This window comes from Rana temporaria, chromosome 12, assembly GCF_905171775.1.
Source record: "Rana temporaria chromosome 12, aRanTem1.1, whole genome shotgun sequence".
In the NCBI taxonomy this organism is placed as follows: domain Eukaryota; kingdom Metazoa; phylum Chordata; class Amphibia; order Anura; family Ranidae; genus Rana; species Rana temporaria.
This window is the reverse complement of record NC_053500.1, coordinates 34949786-34969747: the sequence shown is the minus strand read 5'-3', so window position 1 is coordinate 34969747 and position 19962 is coordinate 34949786. Positions and strand designations below refer to the sequence as shown.

Genomic DNA, 19962 nt, shown 5'->3' with positions numbered 1-19962 from the left:
GCAGGCCGCTAGGTGGCGTTCCCGTAGTGGTCAGTGTAGAGTATGCAAATTGCATACCAACGCCGATTCACAACCGTACGCGCGCCCTGCGTACGCAGTTTACGTACGTGGTTTTTGCGTAAGGCTGCCCATGCCATTAGCAGGGGCAGCCAATGCTACGTATACCCGTTGTTCCCGCGTCGCGAAATTTGAAAATTACGTAGTTTGCGTAAGTGAATGGCGCTGGACGCCATTCACTTTGAAGCAAATGACGTCCTTGCGACGTCATTTACCGCAATGCACGTCGGGAAAGTTTCCCGATGGAGCATGCGCACTACGCTCGGCGCGGGAACGCGCCCAATTTAAATGATCCACGCCCCCTACGGGATCATTTAAATTACACCGGGCATTTTTCAGGAGCGCCCACGCAATTTACAGAGCTACTGCTCCGTGAATCGAGCGTAGCGCAGGTAATTTACAGAGGCGCAGCGGCAAAACGGTGCGCCTCCGTAAAAAAATGCGCAAATGTACCTGAATCTACCCCAATGTGCCTTATTGCACCTAAACACAATGCAAGTTTAGTACTTGTCCAACAATATTCTGGCCAATTAAATGAACACCCAAACACATTCTAGAAGTTTGGTGACCATTTAAACAAGAGCAAACAATTATTTATGGTTTTGGGTAGAATTGTTAGAACCTCAGTTACTGCTCTTTGTGGCTTGGTACCAAATATGGTACCAACTATGAACCAGATTAACATCTCAGTTATGGTGGACCCACCTGGGAGCAGTATGAAACCAGGGAAGGCTCAAGTCTGGTCATAGAGGCCATTTTCGTACCTGCAACTAAGGGTTGAAAGAAAGCTGCCCGATTCTCCCATCAGTCTGTGTTGATAGGGTAAGCCCTCCTGTGGAGCAAATGCGTTCTTTTGAGGGGCAGTGCAGGGAGACTATAGCGATTTTTGCTAGTGGCCATAGCCACTGGTATGAAAAATAATGAAGCATGCTGGCTTTACCCAAGTCAATCAACTTGGGTACAAACCAGCCTGCCCATAGATTGAATCCTGGGCTGGTCCCTGCTGAGATTCCAACCATCTATATGACCGGTTTAGTCTTACCAAAGCTAGATGCTTGTTCCAGTCAGGGAATTTAGTCACTAGTGTAGAAAGACCTGGCTAATAAATATTTTTTGTACATTTTAACATTAGCAGCATAGGAGTTGCCACTGCCAATTTAATGGGGTCTCCAGCAAACATGAATGTTCAGGTTTTCCTTTATAGCAAACCATACTAAACAGAGGGTCATATCTTCAACTCACCAGAAGTCTGCAGCTTCATCCTGGCAGGAACCTTCTTGGACATGGGAACCACCTTATCCTTAGAGACACAGGTGCCATGGACCAGGTCACACTGGGTGTTTTGTGGGCAGCAGTGAACATGATCATTGCAGCATGTAGCCTACAAAAGTCAATACAGAACAGGTACTTAATAAGGGAAATAATAATTCCCTGGTTCCTCAGCACTATAGCGAAGATTTGTTCTCTTTAATGCTTTAGCCTCCACTATGGCAGCATCTTACAAGTCACGGTGGAAACATGATCTGATGACCTCTATTTACCCAGAGGACTGGAACAAAGCCTGGTGCTCAACACAGCTACCCAAGAAGCTGCATATAAAGAGGTTCTTCTACAACAGGGATAAGCAATTAGCGGACCTCCAGCTGTTGCCAAACTACAAGTCCCATCATGCCTCTGGGTGTCATGCTTGATGCTGTCAGAGTCTCGCTATGCCTCATGGGACTTGTAGTGTGGCAACAGCTGGAGGTCCGCTAATTGCATATCCCTGTTCTACAAGGTACTGGGTTCCTTCCCAGATAGTGTTTGAACCCTATAGTTAGATGCTTCAGGGGTTGTTGCACACCTTGGTGGTCCTGTCCCTCTCAGTCATGGGTGCTCAACCTGTGGCTCTCCAGCTGTTGCGGAACTACAAGTCCCATCATGCCTCTGCCTTCGAGAGTCATGCTTGTAACTGTCAGCGGCTTCCAATGCCTCATGGGAATTGTAGTTCTGCAACAGCTGGAGAGCCACAGGTTGAGCACCCATGCTCTCAGTGATCTGGTCCAGGATGTTTGGGCTCCTTTTCCCTTGTTCTATATACCCATCCACAAGAATGCCAAAATTGCTTTGCTGCACTGCCCGATCCAGGGGTTTCTAATAACAAAAGCTGGCACCCCTTCATAGCTGCTAAATGGCCAGAGTTCAGAAGAAAACCCGTTTGCCATGGTGAAAAGCATCTTGACTTATGATTAATGAAAAAAATTCCCAATCTAAATCCTAAAATATATGTGGCCCTGGTGGGACTACACTCTCCCCATCTTGCAGCCAAACAGCCTGGGTCTCTCAATATCACTTTGTAACTCTACCACTTTGCAGGACTTATCCTTCAGCCACAACCACCACCCATTCTTTAGTCTGTTGCCAACATTGTTGCTGCCCTGTTGAAATTGAAGCGCCATGTTGAGTTTGAAACTTTTCTACATCTTCCATTCAAGTCTATGGTAACGCATTGCAACCCTTCTTGGCATGTGATTACAGCACATTAGCATATTGCAGTTTTAATGTGCCCCAAACACACATAGAGTGTTCAAGCATTAAAAAATGCTCCTCAAAAGGCACCCATTAACACATTAATGCGTTTGACAAGCATCAGTATTATGAGAAAGTGTGAACAAGCCCTTAATTGGCTTTTAAATCTGAGAGTTAGGCTTTTAAATATTTCAGTCAGTGGTGTTCTAGTCTTACTTTTACTGGCCTGTCTTTTGCAGAAATCGGATTGTTAAACATGCTCAATAGCTCAAACTGCATTTCTCTTTAGTCCTAAAAATTGTAGGTACTGTCAACTTTTGTTGCTTCCCTCTTAGTATGTACATTGGTCTTCTCGAGGAGGAACTCTAGAATGTGATTTAACACAAATGACCACCCTACAGAGCCAAATTGTTTTCATCAATGAAAACCCAACACCCCATGTTGTACATAATGCCATTTATATTTCCTCAGTGCAACCCAACTCCAAAGAGTGTACATACCCCATGCTTAATTGGAGAGAAGACCAGATCTGGTGCTCCGAATTACAGGGTGTGACCCATCCAAGTGAACATTAGAATATGGTTTAATTTTTAAAAATGATTCAAACTGACCTTGGTGGATGGAGCATCAGACTGATGCGCCATCTCTGCATTGGGAACTGAGCCACCGAACATTGCAGATGGCTCGTTCACAGATCCGAGAGGAAAGCTGCTGACTGTCAGCGTCTTTCCTCTGCTTCTCCACACTTAAAGCGCTGAGCTGTGGAGGGGCTGGAGAGGTGTCTCATCGGCTCGCCAAGACTGCCATCAGGGCAGCTGGCGGATCCCGACACGCTGCTTTGACATGGCAGTGACGTCAGCGGAGAGCGGACTTCAGACCACTCCTCTGAAAACTGGTCACAGGAGTGCAAAACTAACTTAGGAGAAGCCCAGCTTAAAAAGCTCAGGCTGGACTTTAACACTTTCACTGCAGAAATAGTTACTCGGCCTCCAGCTCACCTGTTCCAGTGGGCAGCATCCCCAGCTCTGATCAGCCATCTGGCAGCATGTGGATCCACTTGGGCATTCTGAGGCCCCATCAGGACAGACTACTGCAGACTGATTGCTAGCTGTAAAACAAATCAGCGTTAATTTCTAGAAGATGCAATCCAGAAGCACTAAAACACGTGCAAATACTATAACTTACCTGGCAAGCAGGAATGTCCATCTTCAGAACAAAGTGTGCCTGAAGGGCAGCAGTGATGTCCATCCCGACAGGAAGCTCCCTAAGGAAATGAAGGCTTAAAATATGAATATAATTTGCTGAATGACTTAACATATCCCCAGAACCAAGTACAAACCCAGTGGTTGAGGCCATCGTAGCTGATCAAGTCTTTAAAGCGATATAGGGGGGAAAGATTGGGGGGGGGGGGATCTGCAGGTGTCCAAACTGTCACCTTAAGTGAAAATAGCTTCATTTTTTATAGTCAATACCCATGACAATTTATCACCGATAATTTAAAACCTTGTTTCCATGTATGGATAGACTTCTGATCTTCAGTGCTATACAGTGGTTGTACTTCTCACAATACAAAGTCTGAGCCAGTCACTAATGCATGGGTACTCAACCTGTGGCCCTCCAGCTGCAGAACTACAGGTTCCATCATACCTTAGCATTTGGGAGTCATTCTTGCAACCGTCAGCCTTGAAATGCCTCATGGGCCTTTTAGTTCAGCTAGAGAGCCACAGGTTGAGAACCCATGCACCAACACAATGCACTCCCCATGCTGCCAAATTGCATTACCCAATCCTCCCAGCTTCTAGTACAAGACAACCTTGGCAATTCCAGGTGAAGCTACAAACCAATCTTTTGAATCATACCCGTGTGTCTGTCTTACAATCGCTCACTGGAATTTTAGTTCAGCAGTTGAAGTGCCAAGGTTGCCTACCCCAGCTCTAGTGGTTAATCTTTTTCTCCATTTAATTAAAAAAAAAAAAATCGTATAGCAACACGAGTCACCTCAAGGCTTGGTTCAAGCTTGTGGGTGCAGGAATTGCAGAAATTCCTGCAACCACCACCTGCAGTGAAAGCATGCTATTGTGAGAATGCATGGGGGTGCCATTCATTCTGAACGGCACCCTCATGCATGTAAAATCCCAATGGGCAGCGTTTTGAAATCAGTGCATGCACCTTTTTCTGCAGGGAAATGCAGGCACAGTAGCCCACTGAACGAAATGCGCTGCCATGCCCACACAAACATGGCCAGCAGAAACACACATGTGAAGCTAGGTTAAGGTTCAAGTCTTCCCAACAGTGGGCTCCCTGACAAAACCCTTTAGAGCAGGGTGGGGACAGAAATGATCAGTTAGAGGATAAGCAGATTTGAAGGATACCCTGCCAGTGTCAGAAACTGGGACATAAGTGGTCATAGCTTCTACCTAGAGAACAGCTGTGCCATTAGAAACTTAAAGTATATTTAGGCTAGGACCGTAGTTCTGTCTTAAGATGGTAGGTACTTTTAAGAGACCTTAAAAAAGTTTCCCACAGCCTAGTATAATATTTGAGTTCTGCCTCCCTTGCAGTGTTTGAGGAATTATCCAGAGACCGTTAGCAAACATAACATGCCAATAAAAAGGTGTTGAACTCTCTCCTGAACCCCCTCCCCATTTAGTGGTTTCTACTGCCAATACTATTGTGTAGTGTCGAAGATGGTGCAAGAGGAACTAGTGAATGCAAAGCTAGGACAAGAAACACAAATAATGAAGTCAGGGGAGATTGTTGAGGAGCAGCATTTAGCATGATTTTTTTTAAACATTCGCATGTTTGCATTGGCAACAGTCGCTGCATTCTGCAGTTTACCTGCCACATTAGGGGCGTGTTCCCTTAAGGCTAAAGGATACCATGGTGATGCATCAACTAGAAGAGGCCAAAGCCATCTACCATTACTTCCAACGTTGGAAGAAAGCAAAGATCAGCTGCAAGGGAGGTGGCACTAGTAAAATGACCCATTGTAGTAGCCTACTTTTGTAGTGACAAGCCCTCTTTAATAAAGACCAAATCGCATTTAATCTTTAGACTGAGAGCATAACTATAGCAGAGGATCTGATATAAAGTGGCCGTTTAGTTAAGGAGTGCTTTTATGCAAAGTGACGAGACTACAGTTCAGGAACCAGCTGAGGGATTAAAGGGGGGTTGTAAAAGCCTTGTCCCCCCCCCCCTTACATCCTATGCATTCAAAAATAATAAACTTGCTTCGTCCACCCCCTGCCCCCCCCGTTTTACTTAAATGAGCCCTCAACTTTTGCGGGCACGATACCGCGTCCTTCTCCCCATGGCTTCTCAGCTCTTCATTGGATAGATTGATAGCCGTGCAACCATTGGCTTCCGCTACTGTCAATCAAATCCAATGACGCAGCCATGTCATACACCTGGCAGCTATGCAGGCCGAGTGCAGGACACAGGAGCGTGCCCCACAAGGTAACCCCCCCCCCCCCCCCCCCACCAGGAGAAAGCTTCCCAGAGGGGGTTATCTATTGCGGGAGAGGTGCTGCCATGGTACCCCAAAAGACAATATGGGGCCACTCTGCAAAATGAGCTGCACAGTGGAGGCAAGCATGACACATTTGTTTTTTAAAACATGAATCTATAGTATCACTGAGGCTAAAAGAGGGCCCTTGACAAGGTGGCAGCTTGGACCAACCTATGCTTTTAACACCAACAAGGATTTCAGAAGGGACAAAGCAGGCCCATTTGCACTGTATTGATATAACATTTGAGAGCCACCTACAAGTGCATCCTCCAAGGGGACAGGCTGGTGCAAAGCTTTGGCCATTTGCATTATCCCCTTTAGAAGTCTAGCAGTATACATTTTGTAGTTGGGGGCCCCCCCAGATAGCTGCTTCAGTTGCCCTGGTAACCAACTTAAATGGCTCCCTGTGGTGTGCCCAGTCCCACAATACAAGGCAAGTGTACCTGAGCAAGTGGGCAGCAAGCGAATCCATCCATAGGAGTCTTCACGCAGGAATATTCTTCAGGACAGCCCATCTGCTCTGTGCAGAAGACATCACTGATCATGGGAAGAGAACGAGTGGCACCCTGGAGGAGAGAAAAAGTGACATGACTCATAAATGGGAAAAAATGTGTATGTATGTATGTATGTATGTATGTATGTATGTATGTATACATATATACAAACGCCTTTGGTTGTGTAATCCGCTCTCACCTCATTCTGTGAATCGCTGCACATGGACCCATCGGGACACAGGACAACCAAGGCCACCAAGGGCAGGAGATACCAAGGAGGTGCCATTCTGCAGAGAAAAAAAAAAGCCAGTCAGTAACAGGTGCTTTTGCACAACAGTACCCAGAGAGGAGCATCAGGGTTGATTTAAAATCTCCCCCCCCCCCCCCCCCCAATGCATATTCGTCCATAAACCACAAAAGGAGTGGGCATAAAGGGTCCTTCTCAACACCAAAGACAGACTTGTGCACCTCCTCCACATAACGTGCAAGCTTACCGGAAGGCAAGCTGTACGAGCTTGTGGCTAAAAAACCCAGCCAGGGCCTTTAGACAGGAGGTTCAGGAACAGCAACTCCATATAGAAAGGCAAGCCACAGCTGATGAGCGATTGACCACCCCTGGTTAATCGTCATGAACACGAGTCGGTCATTTACTAGCATTTCCTGGAAATACTAGTGACTGACCATCCCTTGTTAGCTGTGGTTTGCCTTTCTATACTGTACATCCCGAGTTGCTTTTCCTGATAGAGGACCTGGCTGGGTTTTTAGCCACAAGCTCATACAGCTGGCCTTCCGGTAAGCTTGCACAAGTCTATCTTTTTGGTGTTGGTCACCCATCACCTCTGACTGAGTCAAGGTGCAGGCTCAAGCTAAACAGCCATCCTAGGTAGGGTTGCCACCTCATCCCTTTAAACCCGAACACATAATTGCACAGGTTCTGTGGCTGATTAAGGTGGCAATTAAACTCACTTGGTGCCTTTCCTGCATTACATTAGACTCAGAACCTGTGTAATTCATGTGTGTTTGGGTTTAAAGGGATGAGGTGGCAACCCTAATCCTAGGCAAGTTTCCATTTTACAGTTAACTGAATATAGTTGTTACCGTTCTCACAACCTGCAGTTGACCTACTGTGGCATCAGCAATTGTACCTGCTGTTCTGCAGTAGACAGGCAATTTGCTTTGGCACAATCAAATGTGGCTTGCTATGTATGTCACAAGAAGCCACTATAGCCAGGGCCACCCCTCTGGATGGGGGTCCGATGCCTGCACCTCATGCCACCAAGCACCACTACAGTTGCCACCTTGCTAGGAGAGAAACTGAATGTGAGGTGGCATTTTGAGTAAAGTGGAAGTTTACATGGGTAAAGAGTCCCTTCATGGAACCCATCAGGGGTAAGCAATAGGCCTGAATTATATACATTATGCCTTTACAGTTTAAAGGGTCACTAAAGGAAAAAGTTTTTTTAGCTGAAATGACTGTTTACAGGGCATAGAGACATAATAGTTAACTGATTCCTTTTAAAAATGATTAAAAATAGATAAAAAAAACAATCATATAATGTGCCTGCAGTGTAGTTTCGTTTTTGCTGTTGTTTCCTGGTTCTCTGATGTACAGAGAGCCACTAGAGGGCAGTCAGCCAATAGAGAGCAGTGATACTTTGTCTAAAACTCCTCAGCACCAATCCAGTTTTGTTTTACTCACACCTCCTTGATTAGTGACCACCGTGAGAAATCTCCCAGTACTGTGGTTATCAGGAAACAGGCAACCAGGATGTGTCCAGAACAGAGAGGATTTACAGCAACATCAAAGCAAAAACGAACACTGAGGACATGAAACCAGTACTGCAGTAAGGTAAAGGAAGCTATTTAGCTAAAAAAAAAAATTCCTTTAGTGACCCTTTAATGTATTACAATGTTGTGCAGCAGCTTGTTTATGTTTGTTAATTGATAAAATAAAGACTTATTGAAAAAAAAAAAAGTGTCCCTTCATTTTTGTTCATTGACAAAGTTTTATTTGATGTAGTTTCACAGTCAAAACAGACCGACAGATTTTGTCAACTAAAAACAATGAAAGCCTAGTGTTCAGCAACCTTCACAGTACATCTGCTATACCAGAGATCACACAGGAAGTGGCGTCATTGTCTCTAGATCCTTCCACCTTCAACTCAGCTGAACCAGTTCAGAAACCACAGACCGCAATCTGCTGATCCAAGGCCATAATCTTATATTTATCAGCTTCTCACTTGTGAAATCTCATACTTTGTACCAGATATGAGCATTCTCTTCTGCTTTAGATTTCAACCACAACAATACCCATTTGTTCCGACACGCCGCATTTTTGTTCTAGCTGTAGTCACATGATCAGGTACAATGCCTGAACAACAAAACTACAAAAGTGCAGCGCAGGTAGATTCTGCTTCCTGTCAGACAGTTGACGACGCTCCAAGCAGGCCCACCCTTTCTGTACTAATCACGAGTGCGTATCCAGCTCGTAATACAGAGTTTAATAGTAAAATGACCGCACTACCAGTAAACTAGTCCTAAATACATTTTAAAAAGTTGGGTACAGCTGAAGACACAAGACCCTTGATGGGTCCATCCTCAATCATAGCATTGCCTCATACCATCTGCACGATTCTGGCTAAAATGAGAAATCGTGATTTACTTAGAAGATTAATCACAATTCGTGGCATAACATCTTTCACATTAAAAAGGAAGTAAACCCTTCACTTTAAAAAACCTGCAAGATAAAGGCATAATGAGCTAGTATGCACAGCATACACTTTCCTGCGATCAAAGCCCCCGAAGTCCTTCTCCATCCACCGCCATGTCCCCTAGTCGCTTCTTCCTGTTATCGCCGTGACGTCACTCCCGTGCGGGACCCGCAGGCTCAGTGCACCTGCGCCGTTCTCTATGGCGCTCGTCTCAATTGTAAATATCTCCTAAACCGTGTAAGTTTAGGAGATATTTCTTGAAGTGGTTGGGTTTACAACCACTTCAAAAAAAAAAAAGAAATTGGGCCAACTCGGTTTCTTTTTTTTAATTCATTGAAGTGTATTCCCCCCCCCAAAAAAAGTTTGAAAGACCACTGTGTGACATAATATTGCAACCATTTTATTCCCTAGGGTCTCTGCTAAAATATGTATACAATGTTTTGGGGTTCCGAATATTTTTCTAGCCGAAAATACTGATTTTTAACTTCGTAAGAAACAAGTGGTTTAGACTTTAAGTGGGTAAACTTCCTGCATTAAGGCCCAGTTCACACCGGAGAACAGACCAAAACTCTAACATGAACATGCCAAGAGATATGGCTACGCATGACATCCCTCCCTGGTCTGCCTGCTACTATGTCGTGAAGGAGGAGCAACCTACCTGCAGATTCTCTTGCCCTGGTTATTTAAAGGGGCTTGCTGTACTATCCAATGTTTGCAAAAGGGTCTCCCCACTGAGCCGCTGTGTTCTGATGGGGGGGGGCTGCCAGTGCCACTTAAATTCTGTTTTTTTCAACATGCCCATTCGACACAAGCTGGCCGAATGGTTGGCTCGTTGGACAGGCTATTGTACACAAGGGCTGAATGTCAGCCAATTTCTGTTGAACTGGCAGTTTTGGCCAGCGTGTACCAGGCTTTGATGACATTTTTCTCTGCCGCTTTTTTTTCCCCTCTGCATGAATCACTTCTGACAAGTTTTCCCCGACACCAAGAAAAGTGGCGTCAGCCGATTTGAAACCCTCAACTTTTCCTGTGTTAGTCTTCCCTCCAAAAATCTCTCCTCACTGATACAACTTCCAGCTCTCCACCCCCCCGCTTTTCAGAGCCGAGAGATTCTGTGTACATTCTACACTTTGAATGGATGTAGAGGAAAGACCGCTATAGATAAACAGTACAACTCATGCAGGAGAATTTGTTTCATCTCCCATCACCTGAGGCCAGTTACTTCACTGGGCGAGGGTTTTTCACAACCCCTTTCAAGTTCACCTTTTCTAGGAGAACTTATGCATTTGAGGGGGCCCTGAAAACATGAACATTTCTCAAAGTTGTCTTAATGTGTCATACCTCTGACAAATTGGCCCTCAAAAGCCTGACCAAAACACTCCGCTACCAATCTATGTCCTACCTTTCTGCCAAGATGGGACACTGTTGGGATTCACTCCCAGCATAAGGCCCCTTTCACACTGGGGCAGGAGCCACGGTGGCAGTATAGCTCGGCTAAAAATAGCAGCGTTATACTGTCGGATTTGCCGTGGGATTCAGCCGCTAGTGGTGCGGTATTAACCCCTGCTAGCGGCCGATAAAGGGTTAATACCACCCGCAATGCGGCTCTGCAGAGGCGTATAGCCGCGGTTTCCCATTGTTTTTAAATGGGAAGGAGCGGTATACACACACCGCTCCCCTCACCACTCCAAATATGCTGCTTGCAGGAGATTTTTCTCTCCCGCCAGCGCATCGCCTCAGTGTGAAAGCCCTCCGGCTTTCACATTGAGGCTGCTGGGCAGGAGTTTTTCAGGTGGTATAGAAGCGCTATACCGCCTGAAAAACTCCTTAGTGTGAAAGGGGTCTTACAGGAACCAAAACCAAGCAATGGCAGGACATGGAATTTTTTTGGCCAGGAGGGGTCATGACAATAAAAGTTTACTGCATAGTAGGGTTGTCCCGATACCACTTTTTTGAGACCGAGTACAAGTACCGATACTTTTTTCAAGTACTTGCCGATACCGAATACCGATACACTTTTTTTTTTAATGTCATGTGACAGTATTTTTTTTTTTTTATTTTTTTTTTTTTTTTTACAGTGATTTTTTATTTATTTTTAGGGGGATTGTCAGTGTGCTTTTTTTTTTTCTTTTTACTTTTTTTTTTTTATATTTATTGCAATTTTTTAATCAGCCCTGTTGGGGATCTTTGGAGAGATATCAGGGGTCTTAACAGACCTCTGACGTCTCCCCTTTAAGACAGAGAAAGGAACTAAGGTCACAGATCCCCAGTCCCTTTCTCAGCTGCACTGGAAATGAATGGACAGGAGACAGAGGCTCCTATCCATTCATAAACTGAAGCATCGTAAACACAGTTTACGATGCTCAGTTATATGAATGGACAGTCAGTGATCACTGACTGTTCATTCTGAAAAGGTAGGAGCCGGGTTTAGCGGCTCCTACCGCCGCTCTCCATCCTGACAGATTGAGGGGGGGAGAGAAGCCCGTCACGGCTGGAGAGAAGCCCGTCACGGCTGGAGAGAAGCCCGTCACGGCTGGAGAGAAGCCCGTCACGGAGCGGGGGGGGATAGAAGACGAGCATGGGGGAAAGACAGCATGGGGGAGAAGACTTGCAACTCCCCTGCCTGCCAGGTATCGGGTGAGGCATCGGAGCATTTCCCCCCCCCCCCAGTACAAGTACTCTGGGAAATGCTCTGTACCGATACCGATACTAATATCGGTACATCCCTACTGCATAGGCCATATCCTGGAAAATAACTTTAGGCCTGCTGAATATGATTTATACACCATTTTTACCAGATATTTGCTTTTCCGAATAATATTATATATATATATATATATATATATATATATATATATATATATATATATATATATATATATATATATATATATATATATATAATAAATTATTCAAATTAGTCCCTGTGCTGTTATCTAAAGACATGTTGGTGCTTGATAACATGTTTCCTGAACTTTGTTCCCAGGAGTGACCTTGACGGCTTGTTAAACACAAGAGATTAGCTTTTTCTATTGTCTCTACAAAGAGCCACCCGACAGCTTGGTCACTATACTGGGAGCGCACAGTGCAGAAAGCTCTGCCACCCATGGACACATACTGTGTCTGGCCATTAAAGTCCACCCTCTGATACCGTACATATGCAGGGGCATGTCCGCAGCAGGTATACTGTGTGTATGCACAGCATCCTGACACTCCACGTTAGGATGAATCCGTTTCCATGCCAAGTGTGGCCAGAAAGCAATAGCAAGGGAGGGAAACTGGCAGGACCACCAGGTATTTCCTACTGACACAGCATAAAGGCATAAGCAGCATAAGCGGCAACATGTACCAGATTATAAAAGCAACATATTTAACAATTTTAAGACACATGCACCTTGTATCAATTCTTTGCTACAAGTGTAGCATTCACTTCCTGTTCCAGGGAGGACACAAAGAAAAGAAAGCTCTACAGAAATAATGTGAAATCGCATTCCAACTAAACTCACAGAGGACCCTTCTTTGGTCCACACCAGAATCGGATCGCATGGGTGTTAACACCTACGCGATCCATGTCTGAACCGACAGTTTGCAGTGCGATTGAGAAAAGCGGGCCACATTATGGGGCCACTTTGAGATTGCAGCCCCCCTCCCCTTTTTGTGATTTAGCCCACTTAGGGTTAATTACCGTATTTGCCATGCGAGTCAGGAACCTGCAGTGGATTCGCAGGGTTCACACATTGCACCAGTGTGAACCCAGCCAAAGGCCCCTTTCACACTGCCATGACTTGAAAGTTGCAAATGGTCAGCACAGTGGGTAGTACTCCCCTAGCAGTAAAAAAAAAGTCACTGGTTCGAATCCCAACCTCGACACTACCTGCCTGGAGTTTACATGTTCTCCCCTGCGTGGGCCAGCTGTTTCAGGGCTCTTTCACACGGAGCGGACCGTTTCTGGGTCCGCCAAAGCTCAGCGGGGATCCCCGCTGAGCTGTCGGCGGATAGGGCGGTCCCCGCACACAGTGCAGGGACCGCCATGTCTCTGCTCCGCTGTCCCGTATGGGGGACCGGATGCAGACGGACCGTCTGTCCGTCTGCATCCGGTCCGTTCCGCCGAACGGAAGAAAAATAGGGTTTCTTCCGTTCGGAAAAGCGGATCCCGACTGACGCGGATGCTCCATCCGCTAACAGACACATTCCCATAGGGATTCATTACAAGTCCGTTAATGGACTTGTAATGAACGGACGAACGGTCCGCTGGTGTGAAAGGACCCTATGTCCTGCAACAGCTGGCGGTCTGCTAAGTGCATTTCCCTGCATTAGACCATTCTAAAATACCAAAGGGCCAACCTCCCAACTACTTATAGGCGACTGCAGCCAAAGGTTACACCATCAGCTTGAGTTGTGAAATCAGGAAGCTGATGTAGAGAATAGGAAACAACCAGACTTGGCTCCAACAGGAAGTCCTCCACCCACACTATGGGACCAAATAGATTACTAGCAGGAGTATCACCGTTTATACAAGGCATACATTTTTTTTTTTTAAGTAGTGAGCCACAATTTACACTACACAGTAGCTCCTGAGCGCTGCACTAGTATTCAAGAACATGGCTTGTCTGGGCAGCACATCCGCTGCGCCATCAGGTTTGGGAAGCATTTGATAAAAGGGCAACTGCCAGAAAAAAAAAAAAAAACGAGACGATCCGACTATTTACCAACACCTAGCAAGTTAATGTTTACACCCCCCCCCCCCCACAGATTTGCCACTTTGAGTGTAGCGGGTACCTGCTTTTGATAGGTACCCGCTTCCACTTCTGGTCAGATCACCGCAATGATCTGTGCGGAAGTTTGGTCCTCCTACCCTCCTGTTGCAGTCACTGTTGTGACATCCATAAGACTCCCATCCACATGATCTCACCCTCATGACCCCGCTGAGTCAATTCCCCAGTAAGCACCATGTCTGATCTTTCATAGAGCTTCAATGACTTTGCTGCTGGTCTCACACTCTGGTCTGTTCGGACCTAAACTTGGCCTCCTGGGGAGAAGACTACACATTCTATACCCAGAAATTCTAAGTATTATACACAGGGTTTGACGTAGTAGTCAAGGCACAAGTTGATAGATCTTTAAAGGGTTTTAAAGGTACAATTTTTTTCCCTAAATAGCTTTCTTTACCTTAGTGCAGTCCTCCTTCACTTACCTCATCCTTCCATTTTGCTTTTAAAATGTCCTCATTTCTTCTGAGAAATCCTCACTTCCTGTTCTTCTGTCTGTAACTCCACACAGTAATGCAAGGCTTTCTCCCTGGTGTGGAGTGTCTTGCTCGCCCCCTCCCTTGGTCTACAGGAGAGTCAAACACCCACTAACAGCATCCCAACTCCTGTAGTCCAGGGGAGGGGGGCGAGCACGACACTCCACACCAGGGAGAAAGCCTCAGATTACTGTGTGGAGTTACAGACAGAAAAACAGTAAGTGAGGATTTCTCAGAAGAAATAAGGACATTTTAAAAGCAAAAAAATGGAAGGATGAGGCAAGTGAAGGAGGACTGCACTGAGGTAAAGGAAGCCATTTAGAGGGAAAAAAAAACCTGGGAGTGTCTAACAGACTGTCCCTTCACTATTACTCGGAATTTCCTTGATAAGTCATGATCTAAATAGAACACGCCACAAAATGCCGACGCCCCCCCCCCCCCCCCCCCCACAATACATTCCTACATGTATAGCAAGCTGGTGCCGTTAAGCACTGGTCCTGTAAGGCAGTGGTTCTCATCCCTTTCCTCAAGTACCCCCAACAGGCCATGTTTTCAGGTTCTCCTTAATCTTGCACAGGTGCTTTAAAGTGGTTGTAAACCCTCTGACTTCTACCTGTAGGTAAGCCTTATTCTAGGATTACCTATACGTCACAGGTGTTAAAACACAAGGCCCACAGGCCGAATCCAGCCCATTTCATGTGGCCCTCGCACCTCTCCTGCAGTTGCAGGAGAGCTTCAGCCCTTCTCTGGTCCTACTCCAGACCTACTTTCAAGCAATGCATCCAGCTTCTTCCCAGCAGCAGCATAAGGAAAGGGAGAGCACTGATGCAAGGGAGGGTGGGGGACTCAACTACTGATGGTGGGGGGGCTCTTAACATCTAATGTAAGGGGAGGGGATGCGCTGGACATCTAATCTTACAGATACAACCGGCCCTTTTGAGGGCAACCATAATGCTGATGCGGCCCACAAGGAAATAGAGGGACACCCCTGCTGTAGGTAGTGGAAATATCTCCTAAACATGCGCCTTTTAGGAGATATTTCACTTGTAGTCCGCCAGTAAAACAAACGGCGCATGCACTGGGAAGAAACAAAACTGTGCCGTTTCTTCCCTAGCGTGTACCGTTACCCTGTGCATGCGGAGTGACGTCATCGCGGCTCCAGCCAATCACAGCGCTGGAGCCGCGATACCTGGAACTATCCTCCGGGAGAGATGTCTGCGGCCGGAGGGGGGAGACGACAGCTTTGATCTAAGGCAAGTAATTCATAATGAGCTAGTATGCTAGTCACACTAGCTCATTATGCCTTTGCCTTGCAGGTTTTTTTTTGGGGGGGGGGGGGTGTTTAAGAGGGTTTACTTCCTCTTTAAATCAAAGTCTTAGTAAAAATTGGCCTGTTGGGGGGGTAGGAGGACAGTTGAGAACCACTGCTGTAAGGTACACATGTGTATTGTGTGGGAGGGAGGGTCAGATATGTTAGACACTTTAAAACTTTATTAGGCTCTTCACATCAGCCGACGCCAAAGTTGTAGGATTCAGTGCGACTTTGGAGCCTGACTTTGATGAGACTTTATTGAAGCCGTGTCAAAGTAGCACAGGAACTTTTTCTGAAGTCGCAGCGACCAGTAGCATCAATTGAAACTGCTCTTAGATAGCTGGTGTTTCACATGCCCTGCGACTTTGGGTCTCACAAGTCCGATCCCTACTTTTTTGTAATTCCTTTATTTTCCAAAGAAAGTTACATAGAACAGCCAAAGAATCAGATTCTAAGCCGCACAAGTATGAAACCCAAACCACCCGTTCACACGGGTGCAATTGGTCATGCGATGACAGTTCCCAAGTCAAACCCCTACTGTCAGCAACGGAACCACTCAAACCCATGCCACTCAGACTATACTGAGTTGCAGTTCTGAAAAAAGGTTCCTACACTATTTTTTGCGATTTTAGATGCAACTTGCACAGACATCTGTGTATTAAGCGACACTGAGGTCAGCCAGTAGCACCTGAACACACTGACCTGCTACTTTGAAATCATGCAAGTTGCAACACTAATATAGAAAACTAAGGCTTTTGGGGGTGCAAATTTACAATGTTATGAAAAAAAACTTGTAAAAAAAAAAAAAAAGACAATCAGAATGAAAATAAAAAAATAAATTTATATTAAAAAGTACAGACTGAATGTTTCTCTACATGTTTCACCATTAGTAGCTTCCTCAGGAGAATTTATCAGACATAAACACCAAGATAAAAAATCTAAATCAAAAATACAATTATATAAATATAAAAAATTATACTTTCAAAAGTATAAAATTTGTACTTTGTCATTTTAGATTTGTGTGTGTTTTAAAAGATTTTGCCATCTTAGTGTTTATAGTGCCTGATAAATAAATCCTCCTGAGGAAGCTACTACTTGTGGCAAAACATGTAGAGAAATATTCAGTCAGCACTTTTGCAATTGTACGATTTGTTCCATTGTAGGATTTGATCTTTATATTCTGATTATGTCATTTAAACCTTTAACAAACATTTTTCTCATAACATTGTTGTAAATTTGCACCTCTAAAATCCCCAAAACCCTTCATTCTCTATACCGTGTTTCCCCAAAAATAAGACCTAGCGTTATGTACCAAGAGGGCTGCAATATAAGCCCTAGCCCGAAAATAAGCCCCATTTTAAAATGCTTGTAAAATCCTATAATACACTCTATTCTTGTAGTATATAATGTACAATGTGTGTGTTTCTGTAATATAAATGCGGGAAAGAGAGCTCCGGCAGGTCACAGAAGCGCAGAGCGGCGCTATAACGAAGGTATGTGGCACAATTATATTACAGAACCACACACACATTGTACATTATATAATACTGTAATAGAATGGATTATAGGATTTTACAAGCATTTTAACTCCGTTCACACTGGGGATTCCTATCAGGCAGAGAGAGAGGGGGAGGGGGAGAGAAGACAACACATTACATGGTAAGACCTACCCAGAAAATAAGCCCTACTGTGTCTTTTGTTGCCAAAAAGAATACAAGACCCGGGCTTATTTTCGGGGAAACACGGTATTAAATGTTTACACAAGGGGGGATGTGGTGCCGTTTTAGATCCAGATAAGCAAATCATTTTTCATTTTTCTTGTGTGTTGCAACACAATGATATGATAAGCAAATACAGACATACCCCTTGTCTCACCTATACCAGAGTTTCTCAACTCCAGTCCTCAAGGCGCCCCCAACAGGTCATGTTTTCAGGATTTCCCTCAGAAACAGCTGTGGCAATTACAAGGCAGTGAAACTGATCAGACCACCTGTGCAAAATGGAAAGCCTGAAAACATGACCTGTTGGGGCGCCTTGAGGACTGGGAGTTGAGAAACCCTGATCTATAGAGATCTGGGGGGGGGGGGGGCACACTGCTTAGAAATTTTTAGTTTGAGGTGGGGTAAGGCCCCATGCACACGAGAAGCAAATGCAAACACATCTAAACACACGTTTTCAAAGGCAAAAACCGGAGTTTAAAAGCCCGTGTTGGCCGCGAATTTCGCTGCGTTTTACAGCGTTTGCATCCATCAGCGTTTATATAACATTGTAAAAAAAGGGTACCTTTAAAAACGCTTATAAACGCGGGTGCTGCGTTTAGCGTTTGAAACGTGAAAACTTTTGCGTCTGAACCCATAAGCATAAACGCAACTGCCGAAAAAACGTGACTGCGTGCATGGACACATAAAACATTGAATGTGTTCAGAGGCAGTTGAAAAAGCTGTCCAAATGCCTCTGAACACGCGTGCATGGGGCCTTACAGCAACGCTAGGAAAGAAGGGGGGCACACCTACAGGTGGCAGTACAAAGTGGGGAGCTGTCCCTTAGGGCAGCAGTAAAAGGTGGTGGAACTTTAGACTGATCAGGTCACTCTCCTGGCCACCTGCTGCAAGAGGAAATGTTGAGGGGAGTCCCAAGCCTCACTAGAGGTTAACAACCATGCAGACACTTCCTTGTTTGAGGACAGTTGCCCAGAGCTGTCATTATAGATCAGAACCCGCCCTGCCTGGTGCTGGAAGAGTCACATGATGACACAAGGGTGTGCCCAGAGATGTATGCCAGCATCGGGTTTAACCCCATCAGATCAGCCACACTGAAAGGCCCTCACAGAACATTGCAGCCAGTAAATCTAGAGAAGATTACAGCAGATCTAAATGATTAGACCGATTGTAACATGTGTAGCAAGCTTTGGGCTCCCTACACAATCTGATTGTACAATCAACTTTTTTTTTATGTTATCGCTTACATACAAATACATATACAGCATTAAGGGAGGGAACGGTGCTCATTCGGTAATGTATAGGTACAATCAACTTTTGATTTACCTATACTATGTGATAGGATGACCTCTCTACCGGCCAATCAGGCAGGTCCTTGTTCTGCATAGTTGTTAGCAGATCTGGCCCTACACCTAGATCTTCCCTAGGACAAGGACCTGTCTGATCAGATCACTTACAACACCTGGGTAAACCTGTAGAAGGATGTGTAGAGATTGTACAATCAGATTGCACAGTGTGTGGTCAGATTTAGATCCTATATACAGCTCTGTCATATAGGGGCCTGCCTGCAAGTCAATTGCTTAGGCTTGCCCTCATAGTAGCTGAATGCAAATTGTAATCAGATTGTATAGTGTATGGTCTAATATAAAAAGACTGCAATGTGCAGCAAGCTCACCCACCCCCAGAACTGGCCAGATTTAGCTTTCAAGCAGCAGATCTGTGCAATGATAATCTGCACATGTATGCCCATCACTCCACTAAATGCTGCATTCTAACAGGTGTAAAATCCCATCACAATGGCGCTCACATGACATACACAATAGCGCAGTACACTCACCTGTCCGCCTCGCAGCCACAACCTGTCTCTGTCCCAGCACAGCACTCGGGTTTATTAACCCAATCCCCGCCCACCCGCGACTCTGATTGGCTGCCGCGCCTGTCGCTTAAGCTCCCCTCTGGTCACGCTCTAATCAGACAAGGAGCCCATCACGTGACGCTCTGACTGTCACATGATTCCCCCCCCCCCCTTGTATGAATCATGACATGTAAACAGCATTGTCAGTGGTCATGCGCAGTGTGATGGTGTGTGATACACACAGCGCGTGCCCCGTACTGTCTGCCTGTGTGGGGGCCTGGGGGGCGGGAGGGGGGGTGGGGAGAAAACTCCGTATTTTCTGGACGAGATTTTATTCTCTTTCTGCCAGATTATTCCCTGCACACGTTTAAACAAACATCATTTTAGGCCTGAATATTACGTAAATGTTCCCAAGCAGTATTTTCTGAAAGCCGCCCTATAGAATAAAATAGAGGTCGTTCCGTTTTTTAATGTCACACGTTATTAGCGTAATGGTTTAGGAAAATGCGTAATTTCTGTGAGAAAAAATAAACTAAAGTCACCTTTAGGGCACA

The 19962-nt window shown here is 45.3% G+C and overlaps 1 protein-coding gene across 1 annotated transcript in view; it reads right to left on the bottom strand.

Annotated features, from left to right (window-relative positions):
- The window catches only part of GRN (granulin precursor), a 31555-nt gene extending 12054 nt beyond the window's left edge, over positions 1-19501 (bottom strand). Inside the window, exons 1-6 of the mRNA XM_040331407.1 lie at positions 19391-19501; positions 6767-6854; positions 6517-6639; positions 3751-3829; positions 3564-3673; positions 1300-1438 (exon numbers count right to left, since the gene is read on the bottom strand). Of these exons, the coding sequence (XP_040187341.1) occupies positions 1300-1438; positions 3564-3673; positions 3751-3829; positions 6517-6639; positions 6767-6853 (538 nt within the window). The 5' untranslated portion in view covers position 6854; positions 19391-19501. The remainder of the gene's footprint in view (positions 1-1299; positions 1439-3563; positions 3674-3750; positions 3830-6516; positions 6640-6766; positions 6855-19390) is intronic.
- Between the last annotated feature and the right edge of the window lie 461 nt (positions 19502-19962).